We start from the raw sequence: 20,630 nt of genomic DNA, 5'->3' as shown, positions 1-20,630 counted from the left end.
CATTGAGAGGACCCGAATTCAAATCTAGCCTCAGACACATACTAGCTGTGTGACTCTAGGCAAATCACTTAACCCTGATTGCCTTAAGAACAAACAGTGGGTAGAGCACCAGCCCTGATGTCAGGAGGACCTGAGTTCAAAGCCAGCCTCAGACCAAACTCTTGACACTTACTAGCTGTGTGACCCCGGGCAAGTCACTTAACCCCAATTGCCAAACAAACAAAAAACTTGATTAGTGTTACTAAGTACCCCAGTCAGGATTTGAACTCAGATCCACCTGATTCTGAGTCCAGCATTCCATCTCCTACACAGTTATGGCTGCTTGTTTTATAGTCTAACCCCCTCATTTTACAGATGAGGAAACTGAGGCCCAGTTCACACAGGCAGGGATAGCTAGAGATGGCATCATGAGATTTAAGCTGGATCCTCTGACTCCCAAGAGTACCACACTCCCTCTACATCTACAGTTCTCAGCCGCTGTGGTCATTTTCCAGGTGTTTCTTGCCTGTATCTCTCACTCTTCTCTCCTTGGTTTCTTCAGATTTATTATCCACACCCCCCCCCCCCCCCCCCCCCCCCCCCCACATAAGTGTCAGAGTCTGAATTTGAATCCAGGCTCTTGGACACAAGAGCTGGTGCTCTTTCATTGTACCATGCAGGGACATGGTAGATAGATCACTGGGCCAGGAGTTGGAAAGATTTGAGTTCAAATCCCACCTTAAACACTTAACAGCTGTGTGACCCCAGGCAAGTGGCTTAACCTCTCTCAGGTTTAATAGGGATAATAATAGAACCTACTTCACAGAGCCATAAAATAAAGATCACATGAGATCACAGATGTAAAGTGCTTTGCAAACCTTAAAGTGCTCTATTTCGTTGTTGTCAGTCCCTTCGTGACCCCATTTGGGGTTTTCTGGCAAACGTACTGGAGTGGTTTGCCATTTCCTTCTCCAACTCATTTTACAGATGAGGAAACTGAGGCAAAAAGGGTTAAGTGACTTGCCCAGCTCTATAAATATTAGTAATTATGATTATTATTTTTCAGCCTCTGACTGAGATTTTCCAAGGAGCTCGTTCTAATCAAATGTTTTGGTCTGCTCCCATATCAAACCTTTGCCAAGAGCCTCCAGCATAGGGCAAAATTGACTTGAGTCCCAAAGACAAGCAGCCAGAGAAACCAAGGAGGCAGTGACATCTGGTGAGGCTCGAGAGGCAAAATGAAAAGAGAGAAACAGCAGCTGAGCATAAGGAGACCAAAATGGGGCCAGGGGTTCCTTCAGATAGGTTCCTGTCTCTACCCCCTTCCTACCCCATTCTCAAGTGATGATGAATTAGTAACTGGAATAGACCTGTGCAGAGAATGCTCCAGCTAATATAAGCATTCTTAACTTGGGGTCTGTGAACTTGTTTGTTGAAAAAAATACTTTGATAACTTTTGATAATGTTATTTCAATATAATTGGTTTCCTTTGTCATTTTTCTTTCATGCATTTAAAAACATGATTCTGAGGAGGGGTCCATAGGCTTCAACAGTTGACCAGAGGGATCCATGATACAAAGAAGGTTAAAGATCCCTGACTAATCAATTGGTCAATAAGCACATATTAAGCACCTACTATGTGATAGTCACTGGGGATATAAAATAAAGATAGAGATAAAGGATATGCCAATCACTGAGGATATAAAGAATGAAATAATTGCTACCCACAAGGAGCTTACATCCTCTATCTCTATGCCCTTCCTTCCCTCTCTCCCTCTTTCCTTCCCTCCCTTTTTCCCTCCTTTCTTCCTTCCTTTCATTTCTTCTTCCCTCCCTCTTTTCCTTCCTTCCTCCCTTCCTTCCTTCCATCCTCCCTTCCTTCCTTCTTTCCTTTCTTCCTTTCTTCTTTCCTTCCTTCCTTCCTTCTTTCCTTCCTTCCTCCCTACCTCCCTTCCCTCCTTCCTTCCTCCCTCCCTTCCTTCTTTCCTTCCTTCCTTCCTCCCTCCCCCCCTCCCTTCTTTCCTTCTTTCTTTTCCTCCAGCCCTCCCCAATCTTTGGTTCTGCGAGACGGTCCCTTACCTCGTCTCTTCAGGCAGTGATAGAACAGCCCTGAGTCTCTCTGCCCTGGGAAGGTGTTAAGGGCTAGGTCTTGCCCATCCGTGGCAGCAAATTGCATGTGTGCCCCATTCTCGTATTGATAATGCTGGAGTGCCTGATGGGCTCCGTGCAGGGGGCTTACATCGGGCTTCGCAGAGAGCTGAGTGGAGACAAGTCTCTGCCTCATGATGCTTTTGGAAATCACCGGATATTCTTTGCTGTGGAGGGAAGGGAGAAAAAGATAAAAACTCACTCCCACTTATAGAGGGTGTCCTTGTTCCCAGAGCATGTTTACATGGTTTCATTTCATCCTCATAACTCTGAGACAGGGCAAGTATTATTTTACAGTCAAGGAAACTGAGGCTCATAGAGATAAAGTAATGTGCCTTGGATCATGCAACTCATAAGTTGCCAACTTGAAACTCTGGACTCCTGGGCCCTTCCCTGAAAAGTTATCCTCCACCCCAATCCCCCCATAAGGAACATGTGGATACTTGAGTATTGGCTATGGACCACTGAAGATAGGGCCTCCTTCCTCTCCCACCTCTGTAAGCGAGCCACACGAAGGTCACTGTCATCACTGCCCCGGAATCCTTTGGCAAATGGGTTATTCTCGATTTTCAGTTGAGTGATCTGTCCAAGAAGGAAACAGAAGAGTCACTGACATGGTTCCTGCCTAGAATATACCCTTAGCGATTCAGAGTCAAGGCACCTGCCTCCTGTCCTTTTTAAAAACTTATCTCTTATCTGAACTTTGACACATGAAACTGTGGGTCTCTATTATAAACAGTTTACTTTTTTTGTTAAATGTTTAATAAATCTAATCTATTAATTTTTTTTCTCACTAAATTTTCTTATTTGGAAAATATAGTTATTTTTCATGTTACGTTCTGTTAACATGTAACAAGTTTATTATCAACATTTAAATGAATTAATATTTTCAATTATAAGTTTTAATTTCTAATAATTATTAATATATCTAACCCAAATAACCAAGATCTCTGTGAAATCTTTAATCATTTTAAAGAGTGTAATGGGGGTCTTGAGACAAAAAAGTTTGAGAACTGCTGCTCTATTATATACTCATCAAAGATTTGTGGAAGACTATAGAAAGGAATGGTGCAAGATGAGAATTAACCAAGTTCTCTCATCAGTGAAATCATACATCATTCCATCAAAGTATTATTTTTCCTTCTGAAATAGTCGATTCTTTTGATGAATCTCACAAATCTACTATTCTTTAGCTCTGACGCTGACCCAATATCAATTAATGTCAATTGCTAAGGAGAGAGAGAGAGAGAGAGAGAGATGACTTGAGACAAGGAAATTGTAAGATTTTAGCCAAATCACTCCCTCTGTGTGGTTAACTTTGTACTTAAGACAATTTTTAGTTCCTTTTGTCCAAAGGGATGAATGCTGGAGTGATGCACCCTGCCTGATCAACCTGTAACTTTCAAAACTGTCCTGCTTCTCAGTGCTTCTCTCTGGACTTCCTTCTGTTCTCTCCTCTTGTCTCATCTCATAGCCATCTCATAAAATATCCTGTACTTGGATGAATACGAATTCTAGGGCAGGAGTTGTAGGAGACCATCCCTTGTTTGGCCCAGCCTTGAGATGCTCTAGCTAACCTTCCCTGACCTCAGTATCCCCCAACTTCATCTTTCTCCCTTTGGTCCATTTTTGGGGGGGGGGGTGCTCAGAAAATATTCAGCAATGGACTGACTTGTCCATTTGCTGCTATTTCCAGTGCTAATATAGCACCCTCTCTCACAGAAATAACCTGGCCTTACATTACTATTTTGATGAAGGAATGGGGCACAACTCTGGAAAAGAACCAGGGGCTCCTTGTTGAAGGAGAGCTTGGATGAAAGTAGAAATTCATCCTACACATCCTTATAAAGAAGTAATGGTAGCCGTGGTGAGTACAAGAGAATCTAAAGGTGGTAGGAAGAAGATGGAGGGAGAGAAGAACAAGCAAAGATTCTACCCTGGACAAGATCAGTGTACCCTTTATTATGACGTCGTGAGGAGAAAGGATGCTAGATCAAAGTTGTTCAGTCATTTTTTAGTCATGTCTGACTCTTCCTGACCCCATTTGGGTTTTTTTGGCAAAGCTATTGGAGTGTTTTGCCATTTCCTTCTCCAGCTCATTTTATAGATGAGGAAATTGAGGCAAACAGGGTTAAGTGATTTGCCCAGGTCACACAGCCAGTAAGTGTCCGAGGCCAGATATGAACTCAGGTCTTCCTGATTCTAGGCCTGGTGCTCTATCCACTGCCAAACCTAGTTGTCCTCATTGGATCAAAGTACTCAGCTTCAATCAGCAAATCCAACACTCCAGGAGGCCTGGGATGGAGAAGGCCTCTCTGGTCCCAAAGAAAAATCCCAAATGAATAAGTCTCAAGGGTTCCAATCTAGTGAGGTTACTCAGGGATTAGCCATTTCAAAATAACCAGAGAGAAGTGGTGCCATCCCCTTGTTCCTTGCCACAATCCAATTACAGCTTCTCCCAAATCCCCAAATCATCCAAACCTTTCTTTTATAGAGTATTCTGCTGCTCCAAGCCTATCTGGCCCCAGCTCCTCTGTCATGTGGGAGCTATTCCAAGCCCCATGGTTCAAACTGAAAGGAACTAGTTTAGCTCTTCAGACCTATCAGAGGAACCACGGGGGCCAGGACACAAAAGTTGCCATCTACCCATCCCCATGGCATCTAGAATACGAGCAGGAGATATGGGGAGGATGGGAAAATTATGGGAGGGATGGGCACAGAGTGAGCTCAGCTTGCCCATGCTGACTAATCGGAAGGGGGTGGAGCTGCCAGCCCCCAGGGGCAAGGCTCTCCCTCTCCCATCATCTGTCAAGGGAGCAGATGCCCCAGTTCTTGGGCATCTTTTTTCCCTAGTTCACCTCCTCCCTAGTGAGCTAGAGTCATTGTTAGACCAGAATCACTTCACTCAAAGAGAAATGGACAGAATCAAGAGAACAATTTATGGGAGGACCAGTCATACTCCAAGAAATGAGAGGAGGTGAAGAAAAAATTGAAGTCTCCCCACCCCAGTGTTTATCAGCATGCCCCTCATCTCTCTTCCTAAGTACCTAGACAGCAGTCATGTTTTGCTTCAGATTTCTGACTCTCTTTGCCAAGTCATTATTAGATTTGCTTGCTGTTTTGAGTGACATCTTAAGGTTTGAGGTCCCAAGGCTGTGGGTCACTGCCTGGGCAGCTCTTCCCACCACACATGGGAGTCTTATGGAATATAGACTTGGGCTGGATAGGACTGTAGGGCTGATCTAGAGTGGGGGAAATGAAACCCAGGGAAGGACCCTTGTCCAAGGTCATGTAGGGAGCCAACACAGAACCAGGTACCCCAAGGGGCTTCAGTGAGAACTCAGGGTCCTCAGCTGTGCTTCCTGCCTGTTTTGGGCTGTGTCGTGCTAAGAGCTTGGTTTTCTTCTGTTCCATGCCAATGGCATTGTTCAGCCTGTTCCCTATTAACAGGATGGGTGATTTTTGGTCTCCTGGCCTCCCTCCCTGGTCAGGGGCAGGCGGGATGAGGGGCGGTGATCAAAGCAAGTGGGAAGAATGCTTGCTATACCTTGTGGTTCTGGTAGGAAGTCACCGAAATGAAAGAAGTCTCTGGGAAAACATGCGTGCAGAAAGCCGTGTTCTTGGAGCCAAAGGCATTGTTCTCATCAGCCTTCACGATGTGCAGCCGAGGCTGGTACTTGTGCATGGAGTTGAGAATGATCTGAAAAAAGAAGGAAGATGCCTTGAGCATTTTGCAGCCAAGGGTCTGCTTTCACTTGCCACTTGTCTCCCTAACTGTGCGCAGGCTAGTGTTGTTCTTCTAGTCCTGATGTGATTCAATTCAATTCAACGGTGCTGGGGACATGAAGACAACCAATTGATGCAGAATGAGGTAAGTAGAACCAGAAGAATAATTTATACAACAACTGTGATATTATAAAGACAAACAACTTTGGAAGACTTCAAAAGACATAAATTCAATGCCCAGTCACAATCCCAGAGGGCTGATGATGAAGCATGCTACCCACCTCCCAATAGAGAGGTGATAGACTCAAGACAAAGATTAAAAAATATATCTTTGGACATGGCCAGTGTGAGAATTTGTCTCGTTTGACAACGAGCGTCTATTATAAGGGTTTTGTTTTTCTTTTTCCAATGGTGGGAGGGGAAGGCAGATGAAGAAGAAATAAATGCTTGTTTTATTAAAGAAAAGACCAACAGAGCAGTCCTTCTCCTTAAGGAATTTTTTTTTCTCCAAGAGGAATATAACATGTACACTGATAAATATAAATCTTGACAGGTTGTGATGGAAACAAAGGAGAGAGATCAGACCAGGGGATCTTGGGATGTTTGAGGAGGAAGGAAAGTAATAACTGAGGGAGATTAAGAAAAGACATAGAGCAATGACTAACTTTGATAGACTTAGCTCTTCTCAGCAATGCAAGGATCTAAGACATCTCCAAAAATCTCATGATGGAAAATGCTATCCACATCCAAAGAAAGAACTATGGAGTTAGAATGCAGATTGAAGCATACTGTTTGCTCTTTTTTTCTCTTCTATTTTGTTTTGTTTCTTCTTTCTTGGGGTTCCTTCTATTGGTTCCAATTCTTCTTTACAACATGACTAATGTGAAAATACGTTTAATAGGAATGTATATGTAGAGCCTATATCAGATTGCACGCCATCTTGGGTTGGGGAGGAGAGAATTTGAAACTCAAGAGCTTGTGGAGGTCAATATTGAAAACTAAAAACAAATTAATTTAAAAAAAAAACTTAAAAAAAAAGAAAAGAAAGGACACAGAGTAGTCCTGAAGAGAAATGGCAGCATGCTCTAAATCACTAATAATTAAGAAATGCACATCAAAACAGGTCTTAGGCTCCACCTTACTCCTGTTAAGTTGGCAAAGATGAAAATGACAATCATTGAAGGGGCTTTGGACAGTAGGCACACTAATGCATTGTTGGTGTAACTATGAGTTGGTTCAACCATCATGGAAAACAATCTATAACTGTACCCAAAAAAGTCACCAATCTGAGTATACCCTTTGATTCAGTACATTTTTTTATCCCAAAGAGGTCAAAGACAGAAAAAGGTAATAAATATACCCAAAAAAACCTCTATTCTATCACTTTTTATTGTGGAAAAAACTGGAAAAAAGTGGGTGCCCAATCTTTAGGAAATGGCTAAAAAAGTGTTATATGTAAACATAATGGAATATTCTTATGCTAGAAGATAATTATAAATATTAATTTAGTGCCTCAGTTTCCCCAGCTATAAATTGATTCTAAGGCCTCACAGAGGAGGTGAGCCTTGACGAAAGATAAGTGAAGATGAGGGGAGAGAGTACATGCGGGATGGCCTAGGCAAGGACACTGAGGTAGAAGATGGACTGCTGAGTTCAGAGTCCTGTTTGGCTGGAAGTTATGATCATGAGAAGGGGAATGATGGGGAATGAAACTGAAGAGGTAGGGGGAGTCATTGTGGAGAGCTTTAAATGCTGACATAAGTGTGCACATTTTGCTCTGCAGCCAGTCAGTCAACAAGCACTTAGTAGGAGTAAAGTACTATGTTAAGAGCTAGGGGTGCAAAGAAAATACTCCACAGGGTTTAAAACGTGCCAGTACCACTGCTGGTTCCCCTTTATGGTCAGCCCACGGCCACCCTGACTGCTCTCTCTCCCTTAGGGACCCAGGCGAGTGGGGTGGCCGGACCTCACTTCTTTTAGGAGAGGCCCCACCTAGCTTCTGCTCTTGGAGTCCTGCCTTGGGTGGAGGGGTGGGGCTCCTTAGACCTAGACCTCTACCTTCTCTCCTCTCCGAGTCTTCCCCCACTACCTGTTCTGCTCCATAGAATCAGGCAGTAAAACTATTCCTCCCCTTCCCTTTATTCCTGCTCTCTCTTCCTGACTTTTCTGCCTACTTCTCTATCTTGTCTTTCCCTCTTTCTTTTCTTCTTTTTTCATTCCCAGGATCCGTTTTTTTTGATCTGTAAAATTAGAGGGTTGGATTATATGACCTCTAACGTCCCTTCCAGCTCTGAAGCCACGCTCCTATGAACCTATTAGGCCCCGTTTTCTCGTCTATAAAATGAAGGGATTGGACCTCTAAGGGACTTGTGCTCCTATGAATCTCTCTGGGCCTCCATTTCCTCATCTGTAAAGTGAAAGGGTTGGATTCAGGGGTGGGGAACCTGCGGCCTCGAGGCCACATGTGGCACTTGTGGCAATGCAGGGTTTAGATTCAGTTAAAGGGACACACTTGAGGACCTAGAGGGCCATGTGTAGCCTGGAGGCCACATGCTCCCCACCCCTGGTAGTGATCCCTAAAGTCCCTTTCAGCTTTAAGTCTATAACCCTAAGTGCCACTCACTCTTTACAGAAAAGAAAGAGAACTCTCTAAGCCAAAAAGTCTTGTTCCCTCCAAACCCTCAGGGTTTTTTGAAGATAACTCCAACCCCATAAAATAATAGCTGCCATTTCAGGGCACAGGGCAGAATTAACTCAGCTCAAAGTAGAAGGAGACAGATGAACCAGACTCCAGGGTCACTTACTGACCCTATCACATCAGCTGGTCTCCAGTGTCTCAACTCAATGGAACAAGAAGGATGCCCCAGGCCTCACCTCTTGTTCCCAGCTCCAGCTCCCCTGGGACTTGGGGGAGGAGGAATTGAGTCCTCTGGGTCCCAGCTCAGCAGGGCACCAAGTAGAGAGTACCCAAGCCCCAAGGAGTGTCCTTCAGTAGTTACCACTCCCCAAACCTGCTTCATCTGGCCTCGCAGGGCCCGCCCTACGGTAGCGGCTGCATTATGTGCCATTAAAATGCATTTTTTATTGTTGACATTTGCCAGACACCCTCCCCACCGGAGGCTAGACTAGGAATTTGGGGCATTTTATCAGCACGTCTGTAACCATTTAGCTGCTGGTCATGTCTGAGGTAGGCTGGGCTAGGCCTGCCAGAATCCCTTCCCTTTTTAAGCTCCTTTTCCTTTAACTGGGTGCCCTTTTCTAGATCTTTTTTCTCTGGCTCCTGACCTCCTCCAGATGGGAGAACAGGTCCATGGAGGACACAGGCTAAATGCTGAGGCCTCTTGAAGAGTTTAACTCCTGAGAACCTGGCCAGCAGCAAGGAAAAAAGAAGTACCCCCTACTCAGGACCAGCCTTAGCAAGAGACAAGAACCTTTCCTGGGAAAATTGGGTCAAAGTGTTTAAAGAGATGTCTTGACAAAGAGGGATCAAACTTGGTCTTCTGGGCCTTGGAGGGCAGAACCAGCAACAATGGCTGTAAGCCAGGGAAACAGATTTAGGCCTGAGGTTGAAGAAAACCTTAGCAATTAGAGCTACCTCAAGGACAGAAAGGCTGCCTAATTAACGGTCTTCCAGCAAAGGCTGGATGTCCCATATTGTCAGTTATTTTGTCAAAGGACTCCTCCTCAGCTAAGTCCTCCTGACTCTGAGGTTCTCTACAACACCATGAGACATCAGAGGAGGACTTTAATAGAGAAACAGGAGAATAAAAGAAAGGAGACAGGCAGCATAGCAGAGTGAACAGAGAACCAGCCCTCCCAAGTGAGAAAAATCCTGGGTTCAAGTCTCTCTCACCTCTGATACAGACTGTGTGACCCTGAATGAGTCATTCACCCTCTCAATGCCCTAAGCAACTCTCTAACACTAGAGACCAGCTGCTGGTTTGCATTGGTGGAGGTGTTTCCTCACTGGGAGTTCCTAGCACCTGTGATGTCTCAGGTCTGGACAAAAACAAGGAGAAAAGAGCCTAGCAGTGAGGAGCACAGTCCCTGGGGGAAGAGGTAGCAGGGGTAGTTTGACAGTGGTACAGTAAACCCAGCAGGAGGAGGCAATCTAATTTTTGGCCCTGTTGGAGCTTGAAGGGGAGGACAGCCCCTGAAAGGCATGCCCAGGTTGTGGACCGAGGTGGCCTAGGGGCAGTGGTTTAGCTGCTTGGTGGTAAGAGCCACCAAAGGACATGAGGAAAGGCCAGGGGCTGGTAGTTGCCATGGGGACAGCACTTCCAGAGGGAACATGGGGGCACACTCTGGAGCCATTAGTCCAGCTAGCCCTGCTAGTCCCACCTCTTCCTCAAGGCCACCTTCTCCTGGAATGTTTCCTTAAATAACCCATGCTCCCAACCTCCAGCTAGTCAGGGTCTCCTCAGTGTACTTAAGTAATGACTCTATTTAGCCATTTTCACTGATTACTCATCTCCCTCTTTTGCTTCCATATGGACAATCTTTATCGTTTCCCAGCTGTCTAATGCTTAGCGTTGCGGCCCCTGTATATTTTGATACTCCCTGGTTAACTAGCTGTCTGTCCTAATGCAAGCTATCAATATACAATAATGAATATTCATAATGTTGATCCTGAATATAGGATGGCTGTCCGTCCTAATGAAGGAGGCAAAACCCTGAATGTCTGGGGGAAAGGACCAGACCAGACCTAGAGGATTATGGAGTAGAAATTTTCAACCAAAATTTTTAAACTAAGATCCTTTCTCTAAACAGGAAATGGGGTGGGGTTGGGGGGGCAGGATAGGTCTGGAGGAAAGTAAGTCACTTATTAAATAGTGATAGAACAAGCCTTAGATTCATTGGGGCAATGGGGTTAAAGTTCTGAAAGACAGGCAGAGAGACCGAGAAAGAAATAAAAACACAGAGACAGTCAATAAATATCTATTAAGTGCCTACTAGAAGGACATAAGAAAGACAAAAGGGGACAAAGGGGAAAAGAAAGGCAAGAGAGACAGAAAGAGACAAAGAAAAAAGAAAGAGAGAAGTCAGCCTAAGGACAGGAACATTGTCATAGAAGCCTATTCTGGGAAATTGTTTGGGAGGCAGGGGAAAGGAGGGATTTGATCTATTTTAATAGTGTTGGGAGATTCCCAGCCAGCACCCTAGGCTAGCCCAGGAATCACCCAAATGCCTAAAGCCCCAGCCCTGAACATGAGAAGGAGGTTGCAAAGTGGAAAGGTCCAGGCAAGGAAGAAACTGAAGACCAGATAATTTACTAAAGCTTCTTTTGTAAATTACTACCATGATTTATTTAAATATTTTTAAAAAATAATTCATATGATTCCTAAGAAATTGTTATTTCATGCTGTTTATCTTACAGGGTTAATTCTCTAAGCTTGAGCTATGAACTCAGAATTAAGAAAAAAATTCTAGGAAGTTAAAGAAATAGAATATCAAAAAGTCTATGCTTATGTATTCAGGGAAGAATACATAGGTGAAAAAACAAGTTACCTCTACTCAGCACTGGCTTACTCTTAACTTTTTATACAATACTAACAACTTTTCTTATATGCTTTCTTAACCCTCAGCAGATTCGATGCAGAAACTTGGAGAAGACAGGGCAGAGTGCTACCTTGGACAAGGATGCTGAAAATATTAAGAAGTGATATGACAGCTTGCCTGAGATGAATGAGAGAAAATCTATGAAAAGCAGTCAGAAGAACTTAAAAAGTGAAAAAAACCTGGGGTCATTTAGCACAGGGGCAAAAAGCCCTCTACATACTCCATTGCTGTTGAATCATTGGGGCTTTCTTGGAAAAGATACCGGAGGGGTTTGCCATTTCCTTCTCCAGTTCATTTTACAGATGAGGAAACTGAGGCAAACAGGGTTAAGTGACTTGCCTAGGGTCACACAGCTAGTAAGTGTCTGAGGCCAGATTTGAACTCAGGAAGATGAGTTTTCCTGATTCCTAGCCCCATGCTCTATCCACTGTGATACCTAGCTGCCCATAGCCTCTGTGGATATCACTATAAAATAATGAATATTCATAATGATGACCCAAAATCCAGTATTAGTGATAAGTTGCGTGTATATCATACAATGATCAGACCAGTTCATCATTAAATGTTTTCCCCCTTAGAATATCATGAAAACTTTTTACTAAGGTATGGAAGAATTGTGATCTGTGTCCATGGAGAGGGGACCCACTGACAAAATCAGATCAACAAGATGTCAAACTAATAACGATCTGGAATCCTAAAGCAGGGTCGAAGTGATGTCCTTCTGAACAAACTTACTCTAAATGAAACAACAGGGAAGAGTATCATCTACTTTAGAAAGAATTCCATTCAATAGTGTTAAATTTTTAAGGTTTTTTTCCTTGTTGTCGGGTTTTTTTATATTTCATTTGAATTATTTATTAATGCATTTAAATGCAAAACATTGTGGAAGAAATGATTTTAAAATGGGCTATGATCACTGCCTCATTGGAGTTATAATCCTACAGAAGAATTTTAGCAACACACAAATGTGAAATACTATACAATAACCATCCAATAATTATCATGAAGAATTAGAATAGAACTATAATAGAATAGACCAGTGTTTTATAGAGCTCATGTTTATGGGGCAGCTAGGTGGTGCAGTGGATAGAGGACTGGCCCTGGAGCAAGGAGGACCTGAATTCAAACTGGCCTCAGACACATAACACTCACTAGCTGTGTGACTCTGAGCAAGTCACTTAACCCCAATTGCCTCACCAAAAAACAACAGAGTCCATGGATGGGATGGGATGGCATGGGATAGGATAGGATAGGATGGGATAGGATAGGATAGGATAGGATAGGATAGGATAGGATAGGATAGGATAGGATAGGATAGGATAGGATAGGATAGGATAGGATAGGATAGGATAGGATAGGATAGGATAGGATAGGATAGGATAGGATAGAATGGAGGAGCAGCTAGGTGGTGAAGTGGATGGAGCACTGGGCCTAGAGTCAGGAAGACTCATCCTCCAGAGTTCAAATCTGGCCTCAGATATTTCCTAGCTGTGTGATCCTGGGAAAATCACTTAACCCTATTTGCCCGAGTTTCTGCATCTGTCAAATGAGCTGGAAAAGGAAATGGAAAACCCCTCCAATATCTTTGCCAAGAAAACCCCAAATGGCATCACAAAGAGTTACACACAACTGAAATGACTCAACAACAAAGAGTGGCCTGGAAACAGAAGAGAAGACCATTCCCAGTTTTCATTGAAGAGGTGAGTATGGAATTTTACATACGCTGTCAGAAGTTATTTTCTTTATTACCAGGGAAAGGCTCCCTATGGGGAGGGCAATATCTGGAAATAACTGTGATGTAACAACCAAAGACATCAATAAATCTTTTTTTCTTTTAAAAAGAGAGGTACAAAGCACTTGCTATGTGAGGCTGGAGAAAGGAAAGATCATTTCCACCTGGGAGGATCACTGCTAATACCAGGTAAATGAAAAGCCCTGAAAAAGCTGAGGGGGGCTGAGAAATTTGTTCCATACTTGGTTAGGACTGAAGGAACCATTCCTTCTTGGTTTAGAATAAGGACACTAACTTTTCCCATCATAGGAATTGCCAGTTCTCTCTCACAGCTGCCATAGAGAAATACTCCACAGAGACTGTATTGAAAGTGAGAAGAAGCAGAAGCCTGGAGAAGAACAGTGATTTCTCCCAGAGTTTCAAACCCACAGCCCAGAAAGGTTTTCTACATACAAGCCTCCTATCCTTACTTTAGTGACTACAGTTTCCTCATCTGTAAAATGGGTATGATGATATTTATACAACAGGCCTCACAGGGTTATTGAAAGGAAAATGCTTCATAAATGGTGAAGTGAGATAGGAATGTGAGTTGTTTATTTTGTGATTTTATATGTATTATTGCAAAGGCTTAAAGCCTCAATATCTCAGGAAGGGAAAAAATAAGTTGCTTTTTTCTCTTTTTATTTATTTTTTATATTCCTTTTTTAATGGGAAAATAAATAAAAAAAACAAGATACACAATAATTATGATCATTTAAGTGAAAAAACCAATGCTGAATAATTGCAATGGCCAACAAGGATTTAGAGAAGAGTTGAGGAAACATACTTCACTCCTTTCAGTAGAGAGTTGGAGGAAGGGAGGGTGACTATGGGTACAGAATACTGCATACACTGCCAAAGGTAGTCACTGTATTGGATTGTGTTGCTTAACTGGTTTTCTTTGTATTGTATTCCTTGAGTGAGGATCTGAGCCTATCTGGAAATGAGTGTTATAAAAACACAAGGCATCAATAAAGCCCACCCGCCTATTTTGGAGATGTAAAAAGCCAGACCAGTTCCTTACAGGATGATCTTTCAGGTCAAGCCCAGACCTGCATTTAGCTTGGAATCAGTCCCACAGATGTCCAGGACATAGGCAGCTGAAGTACCTGAGCCCTCAGAGCAACCCCTGAGGTGGAGAGGGAGGAAGCTATTGAATAAGTCACCCAATAGCAGTCATATGACCTCTTTCACCCAATTAAAAAGAAGATTCTTCCAGAAGAAGTTTGCCTGCAGACCAATCAGCCCAATACATAAAAGCCGGAGCTAGGGTGACTGTCCATCACCCACTGACCCAGGATACCAAGCAACTTCAGTTAAGGGGGGTTCAGTGGACCAAAGATACAAACAGGAAAGAAGAAAAACAGTCCCTGTCTCAAGGCATCAGTGTTTCATACAATCTAATCTATTGTGTTTCATACAATAGGGAAGACAATACACAATAGAAAGTTGAAAAAGGAAGAGGGGAAGGTGCCAAATCACTAATAATAAAATAAATTCAAATGAAAACTGAAGTTCTAGCTCACATGCATTAGATTTACAAAGATGACAAAAAAAAAGACAAATATTGGAGAGGCTACAGAAGGACAGGCACACACCAGAGGAAACCTACCAGACTAACCAAGCCAGACCAACTCCAGAAGAGAGACGGGGTGAATCCCAGTCTCAGGAGAGAGCCCTTCTCCACCTCCCCAGTCCTCTCACAGGAGACAGGATAGAGGGCTTCCCAACAAAATGACAATGTTGATTACATAAAGTTGAAACATTTTTCCACAAACAAAATGAATGTAGTTAGAATTAGAAGGGAAAGAGTTAACTGGGAAAACTGCAGCAAATTTCTCTGACAAAGGTCTGATATCCAAGATATATAGCAAACTGATACAAATGTATAACAAGAGCATTCCCCAGTAGATAAATGTCAAAAGGTATGAGCAGGCAGTTTTCAAAAGAAGAAATGCAAGCTATGAAATTAATTATATGAAAAAGTGCTCCAAATTGTCAGTCATAGTCAAGAAACTTATTAAGTCTCTCCTATGTGCTGGCATTGTGCTAAGCCCTGGGGATATAAATAGGGCAAAAAAGAAAAAAAGAAAAAAAGAAAATCAGTCCTTGCCCCCAAGATACTTATAATATCTTGGGGAAGACAATGTATAGAAGAAAGCTGAAAGGGGTGTGTGTATGTGTGTGTGTGTGTGTGTGTGTGTGTGTGTGTGTGAGTGAGTGTGGGTGGGTGTGGGTGTGGGTGTGTACAAAATACTACTAATAAAATAAATTCAAATGAAAACTGAGGTTCCAGCTCACAGCGTAGATGGCCAAAAAAAAAAAGGAAAGTGACAAATACTGGAGTGGTTATGGGAGGACAAACACACTGTGTACTATGGGTGGAACTATGATGTTTCAACCATCCTGGAAAGCAATTTCTCTGAAACTGTACCTCCAAAATTATTAAACTGTGTATGCCCTTAACCCAGTGATGTAACTACTAAGCATGTACTTCAAAGAGGTCAAAGACAGCAGGAAAGGAGCTATATGTACAAAAATATTTATAATAGCACTTTTTATTGTAGCAAAGAAATGAAAACTAAGGCAGTTACCATCGATTTGAGGAGTAGCTGAACAATTATGGTATATGAATGTGATGGAATGTTATTTTGCCTTAAGAAATGATGGAAGGAATAGATTCAGAGAAACCTTGGAAGAATTAAATGAAGAGAAATGAGCAGAACCAGGAGAACAATTTATGCAATGACTACAATATCATAAAATAAGACAACTTTGAAAGACGAAAGACTTTTGATCAATGCAGTGACCCATTATAACTCCAGAGAGATGATGCAGAAAGAAACCTATGTATTCATATGTGTCAGCTAAGTGGCAAAGCAGATAGAGTGCTCAATTTGGAGTCAGGAAGACTTGAATTCAAATCCTACCTCAGGCATTTGCTATGTGACCCTAGGCAAGTTATTTAACCTTTCTTAGCCTCATTTTTCACATTTGTAAAATGGGGATAATAATACCTCCTACTTCCCAGGGTTGTTGTGAAGCTCAAATGAGATAACGTGTATATAAGCACTTTACAAACCTTAAAGCTCTACATAAATATTAGTTATTATTATGTTCAGACTCAACCAACGTGTGAATTTGTTTTGCTTGACTATAGCTTTTTGTTACAAGAGGGGCTTTTATAGAGGGGAGGGGATAGTTACTGGGGGAAATGATTGATAAAAAAAAGAAAGAAAAAGAAAGGAAAGAGTATCAATAAAAGTTTAAATTATACATAGAAGAGAGCAGAAGGAAGTTAAGAAGGGGACATTAATAAGCAAGGCAGTGTTGAGACAACTATGTAAAATTTCACATATACTTTTTAAAAAAATGTATTTAAGAGATTCAGTTTCTTATTTTGAAAAATTACTTTCTAAGCCTTTATCACCTGCTTCCACAATCTATCCTCAATATCCTTCCTAGGTAGCCCTGGCAGAGACCATTTTAAAGGCGAGACAAGAAATGTGAAGTGAATGGGCCAAGATCACAAACCAAATTGTTTGTAAGGTTCAAAAAAGAAGTGAGTCAAACAACTGTTATTTTCATACATTCCCAAAGTGGGAGATACTGCCCCCTGGGGGGCGCTGGAATGATGGGGGGGGGCAGTGGTAGCCTTGGGTACAATTGGGGGGTGTTGAATAAAAATAAAAGGAAGGTGGAAGAATAAGGAATAAAGAGAAGATAAGAAAATTTTGAAAAACTGTACATTTCATCTGTTGTGTAACAGAGTTAAAGTTGTAGTGATTACATTATTTTCCAAGTAAACGCACAAAATGCAAGGTATAACTGATCAGTGGTCAAGCCCAATGACAGGTCTTAACAAGCAAGTGTTGGCAGGTGAGCATGTCGTGTATTGTCCGGAAGTCCTGCTTGTATCAGCAAGAATATGTGTGTGGGGCAGCTAGATGGCTCAGTGGATAGAGCACTGGTCCTAGAGTAAGGAGGACCTGAGTTGAAATACGAACTAAGACACATAACACTCACTAGTGTGTGACTCTGGGCAAGTCACTTAACCCCAACTGCCTCAACAACAATAACAAAAAAGAATACGTGCATGTAATGGCTTGTTTACAGTACAATACTATACAGTTACATGAGGCAATATTGAGTTATCAAAATTTCAATGCAACAAAAAACCCATAAATGTGCAATAAATTATTAAATTTAAGATATGTCATTTTCTTTTAAAAATTTTTTTTTGAAATGATGCAAATTTCAAAAAACTGTTAAAGGGTTAAAGAAAGTAGATTTTCAGGCAGAGGCACTGAGTAATTTTTTTTTTTTAATGGGCCAAATAAGTTTGGGAACCTCTGCGCTCAAAGATCTCTGGCTGGCTGGATCCCACTGCCCAACTCTCTCTGTACTGTCCTAGAATTAAAGAAATGCTCACTAAAAAGTGAAAAGCTTGGGCTAGAACTCTCTGGGGACCCTCCATGGAGGGATCCCAGGTCCTTGTACCCAGAAGGTACTCAGTGGAAATCTGTTAAATGAATTAATAGGGAGACAGCTCTAGGCTTTGTCTCCCAGGTTCTCGTTCCTCTCTATCTCATTAACAGAAAAGGTTTGTAAGTAAAGATGTTGAGACCCAGGATCAGCAACATTTCAATTTCAAAACCGAGCATGGGTCCTCTTTATTGCTTCCCTGGGCTGAGGAGATTCAGTTCAGGCTTCCCAGGCTGGTTTTGACCACCTCACCCCACCCCCCTCAAAAAACTAATGTCCTTTCTCCATAAAACATCATGAAAAGCTGACCTCCTCACCTTCGTCTCTCCAGTTCCCTGGTCTCACTGGTGAGCTAATTCACCGCTGTTGTCCTAGGCCTCAGCCAACAGGAATGACTGTAGGACACCCTTAGCCCTACTTCTGTCTCTGCTACAGAAAGCAATTGCTTGTACATTTCTGGGGCCACCTGTACAAACACACCAGACCCACACAAGCAGTGCATCCATTCAGACATTGCCCACCTAAGTTTCTCTAGCACAAAAATAGTTTTGAAATTCCATTTATGTTACTTTCCATTGGGGGAAAATGTTCCTCCTACCCAAAATACAGCCCCCAGAGTAGGACTATGCAATAGGCTAGGGGAAAAGCTACTGTGGGATAGTGGAGATGGCACTGAATTTGGAGTCGGGAAGATCTAGGTTCAAATCTTGGCACTGCCACTTACTATAGGGGCATGCTGTTTTTCAATTGTGTCTGACTCTTCATGACCCCATTTGGGGTTAAAGACCCTGCAGTGGTTTGCTATTTCCTTCTCCAGCTCATTTTACAGATGAGGAAATGGAGGTTACAGATGAGGAAATGGAGGCAAACAGAGTTAAGTGACTTATCCAGGGTCACACAGCTAGGAAGTGTCTGAGGTTGGATTTGAACTCAGAAAGATGAGTTTTCCTGACACCAGGCCCAGCACTCTATTCACTGAGCCACCTAGCTGCCCTTGGCTGCATGACCATAGGCAAATTGCCCTTGAGTCTTATTTTCCTTCTATAAAGTGTAGGTGGTTAGATGAAGTAGCTCTAGAGATTTTTTTCTAAAGCATGGAGACACTTCAAAGAGCATTGATTCTGGAGTCAGAGGACTTGGGTTCAGATCCTGCCTCTGATGCTTACTACTCAGGTGATCTTAGGCCTTTGTTTCTGCATCTCGAAAATGAAAGGAATTAGACCAGATAGGCTCTAATGTCACTTCCATCTCCAGATTCTTTAGGTTAGCTTGTTTTCTAGCATTTTCCAGACAGGTCAGCTTGGAGGTGGAGGTGGGAAGAGGTGGAGCTGCTCAGTGCTTGGGGACATCTGGAGATCCATTACTGGATAGCCAGCTCCAGAAGGAGACTCTTTGAAAGTCCTAAAACACTCTGGGAATATGTGTTATTATTACTGAGTTTTAGAGTGAAACTAAATAACAGAGACAACTCTAAAGCCAGTTAAACTTTCCAACATATCACGAGGAAAAGATGCCTGATATGTCCCATTGCCATTGCAAAATCTATCACCAAAGAGATGCCAGACCCAATAAGAAGCCAGAGCCTAAAGCAATGATGTCTGATGAGAACCCTAGCCTCAAGGACTCAGTAGTGCCCCCTTTGGGTCTATCTGTCCTTCTGTATCAACCTACCTAGACCTGCCTTCCCTCCCAGTCAGCCTAGACCTAGTTATTTAGATCGTTGTTGTTTTCTGTCCTTCATTTTTGAAGACCAGTAACATCACAGGTGATGTCTTGACTCATGAATAAATTGGGTTTAAGGGAGGCAGAGTTGTACAAAGTTGCCATCCTCATTCTCTCTTCCAGAGAGTCACTTAGATTGTAAATTCCTTGAGGGCAGAGACTCTTTTCTCTCTTTTTTAATCCCTATTGGTTAGCACAGGGCCTGGCACATAGTAAGTGCTTAATAAATGTTTATTGAATGAATGAATGTAGCATTTTTTTTTTTTTGCTTCTGTCTTTGTATCCTCCAGGGCAAGCATTGTACTAACACCCAGCAGGAACTTCATAAATGTTTGTTTAATGAATGGATTGAACTGGGGGTGGCAGCCAGGTGGTAGAATGGATAGAGTGCTGGACTTTGAGCTTTAGAGTTAAGCTGTAGATGTTGAACTTGAATCCTACCTCAGACACTGGCTGTGTGACCCAGGGAGAGTCAGTTCTGTAGCCTTTTCCTCTTTGATAAAATGGGGGCTAATCATAACACCTGCCCCACAAGGTTGTTGTGAGCATCGAACAAAAAAACACATGTAAAATGTTCTGCTACCCTTAAAGTGCTATATAAATGCTAGCTATTATTATTGTTATTGTTATGAATGATATTCCCAAAGGACGGCCCAGAGAACTTCCTTACTGGCCCCAAGTAAGTGGTTATTTGCAAAACTACCATAAAAATGTCCAGGAGGAGAGACTGGGGGAGGAAAGGTCCAATAGGCAGGAAGGCAAGGGGTGGTAGGGGTGGGGGTAAAAACCTGTATTTCGGGAGTGAAGACCAACCTCCCTCCCCCATTAGAAGTGTAATTTCCCACCCACCGAAATTCCCAGGCTCTTCTCAGAGTCCAAAAGCCCCAACTTGGACCGTTCCATTACTCCTTATTCGGGGGGGGGGGGGTGGAAGGGGGGGGGATTTCTCCCCCCCTCCCACCCTGGAAAAAAAAAAAAAGAAGAAAGAAAAGAAAAAGAAAAAAAGAACGAAATTCCAGCCGAGTTGACGGTTTTACTGGGAAACATGATTAAAAGCTGCTGCAGACAAATCCCTCTCTGGAGCCTCCAGGTCCATTTTTAAACCTTATTAGAGTTTTGTTCCCTTCTCAGTTTTGGCAGAAGCAGACTCCTCCCATCCTGCCTTTTCAGCTCTTACCCAAATGGTACCCTCCCCTCTGGGGGTTTGTGGATTACTGAGGCGCCTGTGTGAGAGACAGAG

The 20,630-nt window shown here is 42.6% G+C and overlaps 1 protein-coding gene across 2 annotated transcripts in view; it reads right to left on the bottom strand.

Moving 5' to 3' along the window:
- TBX4 (T-box 4) overlaps positions 1–20,630 on the bottom strand; it is a 50,091-nt gene that overhangs the window by 2,349 nt on the left and 27,112 nt on the right. For both annotated transcript variants that reach the window (XM_027870498.1, XM_027870499.1), the window contains exons 6-8: positions 5,675–5,827; positions 2,621–2,709; positions 2,059–2,294 (exon numbers count right to left, since the gene is read on the bottom strand). In XM_027870498.1, coding sequence (XP_027726299.1) covers positions 2,059–2,294; positions 2,621–2,709; positions 5,675–5,827 — 478 coding nt within the window. The remainder of the gene's footprint in view (positions 1–2,058; positions 2,295–2,620; positions 2,710–5,674; positions 5,828–20,630) is intronic.

Source organism: Vombatus ursinus, unplaced genomic scaffold (genome assembly GCF_900497805.2).
Source record: "Vombatus ursinus unplaced genomic scaffold, bare-nosed wombat genome assembly UNPS02014797.1, whole genome shotgun sequence".
In the NCBI taxonomy this organism is placed as follows: domain Eukaryota; kingdom Metazoa; phylum Chordata; class Mammalia; order Diprotodontia; family Vombatidae; genus Vombatus; species Vombatus ursinus.
This window is presented reverse-complemented; position numbering and strand designations above follow the sequence as displayed.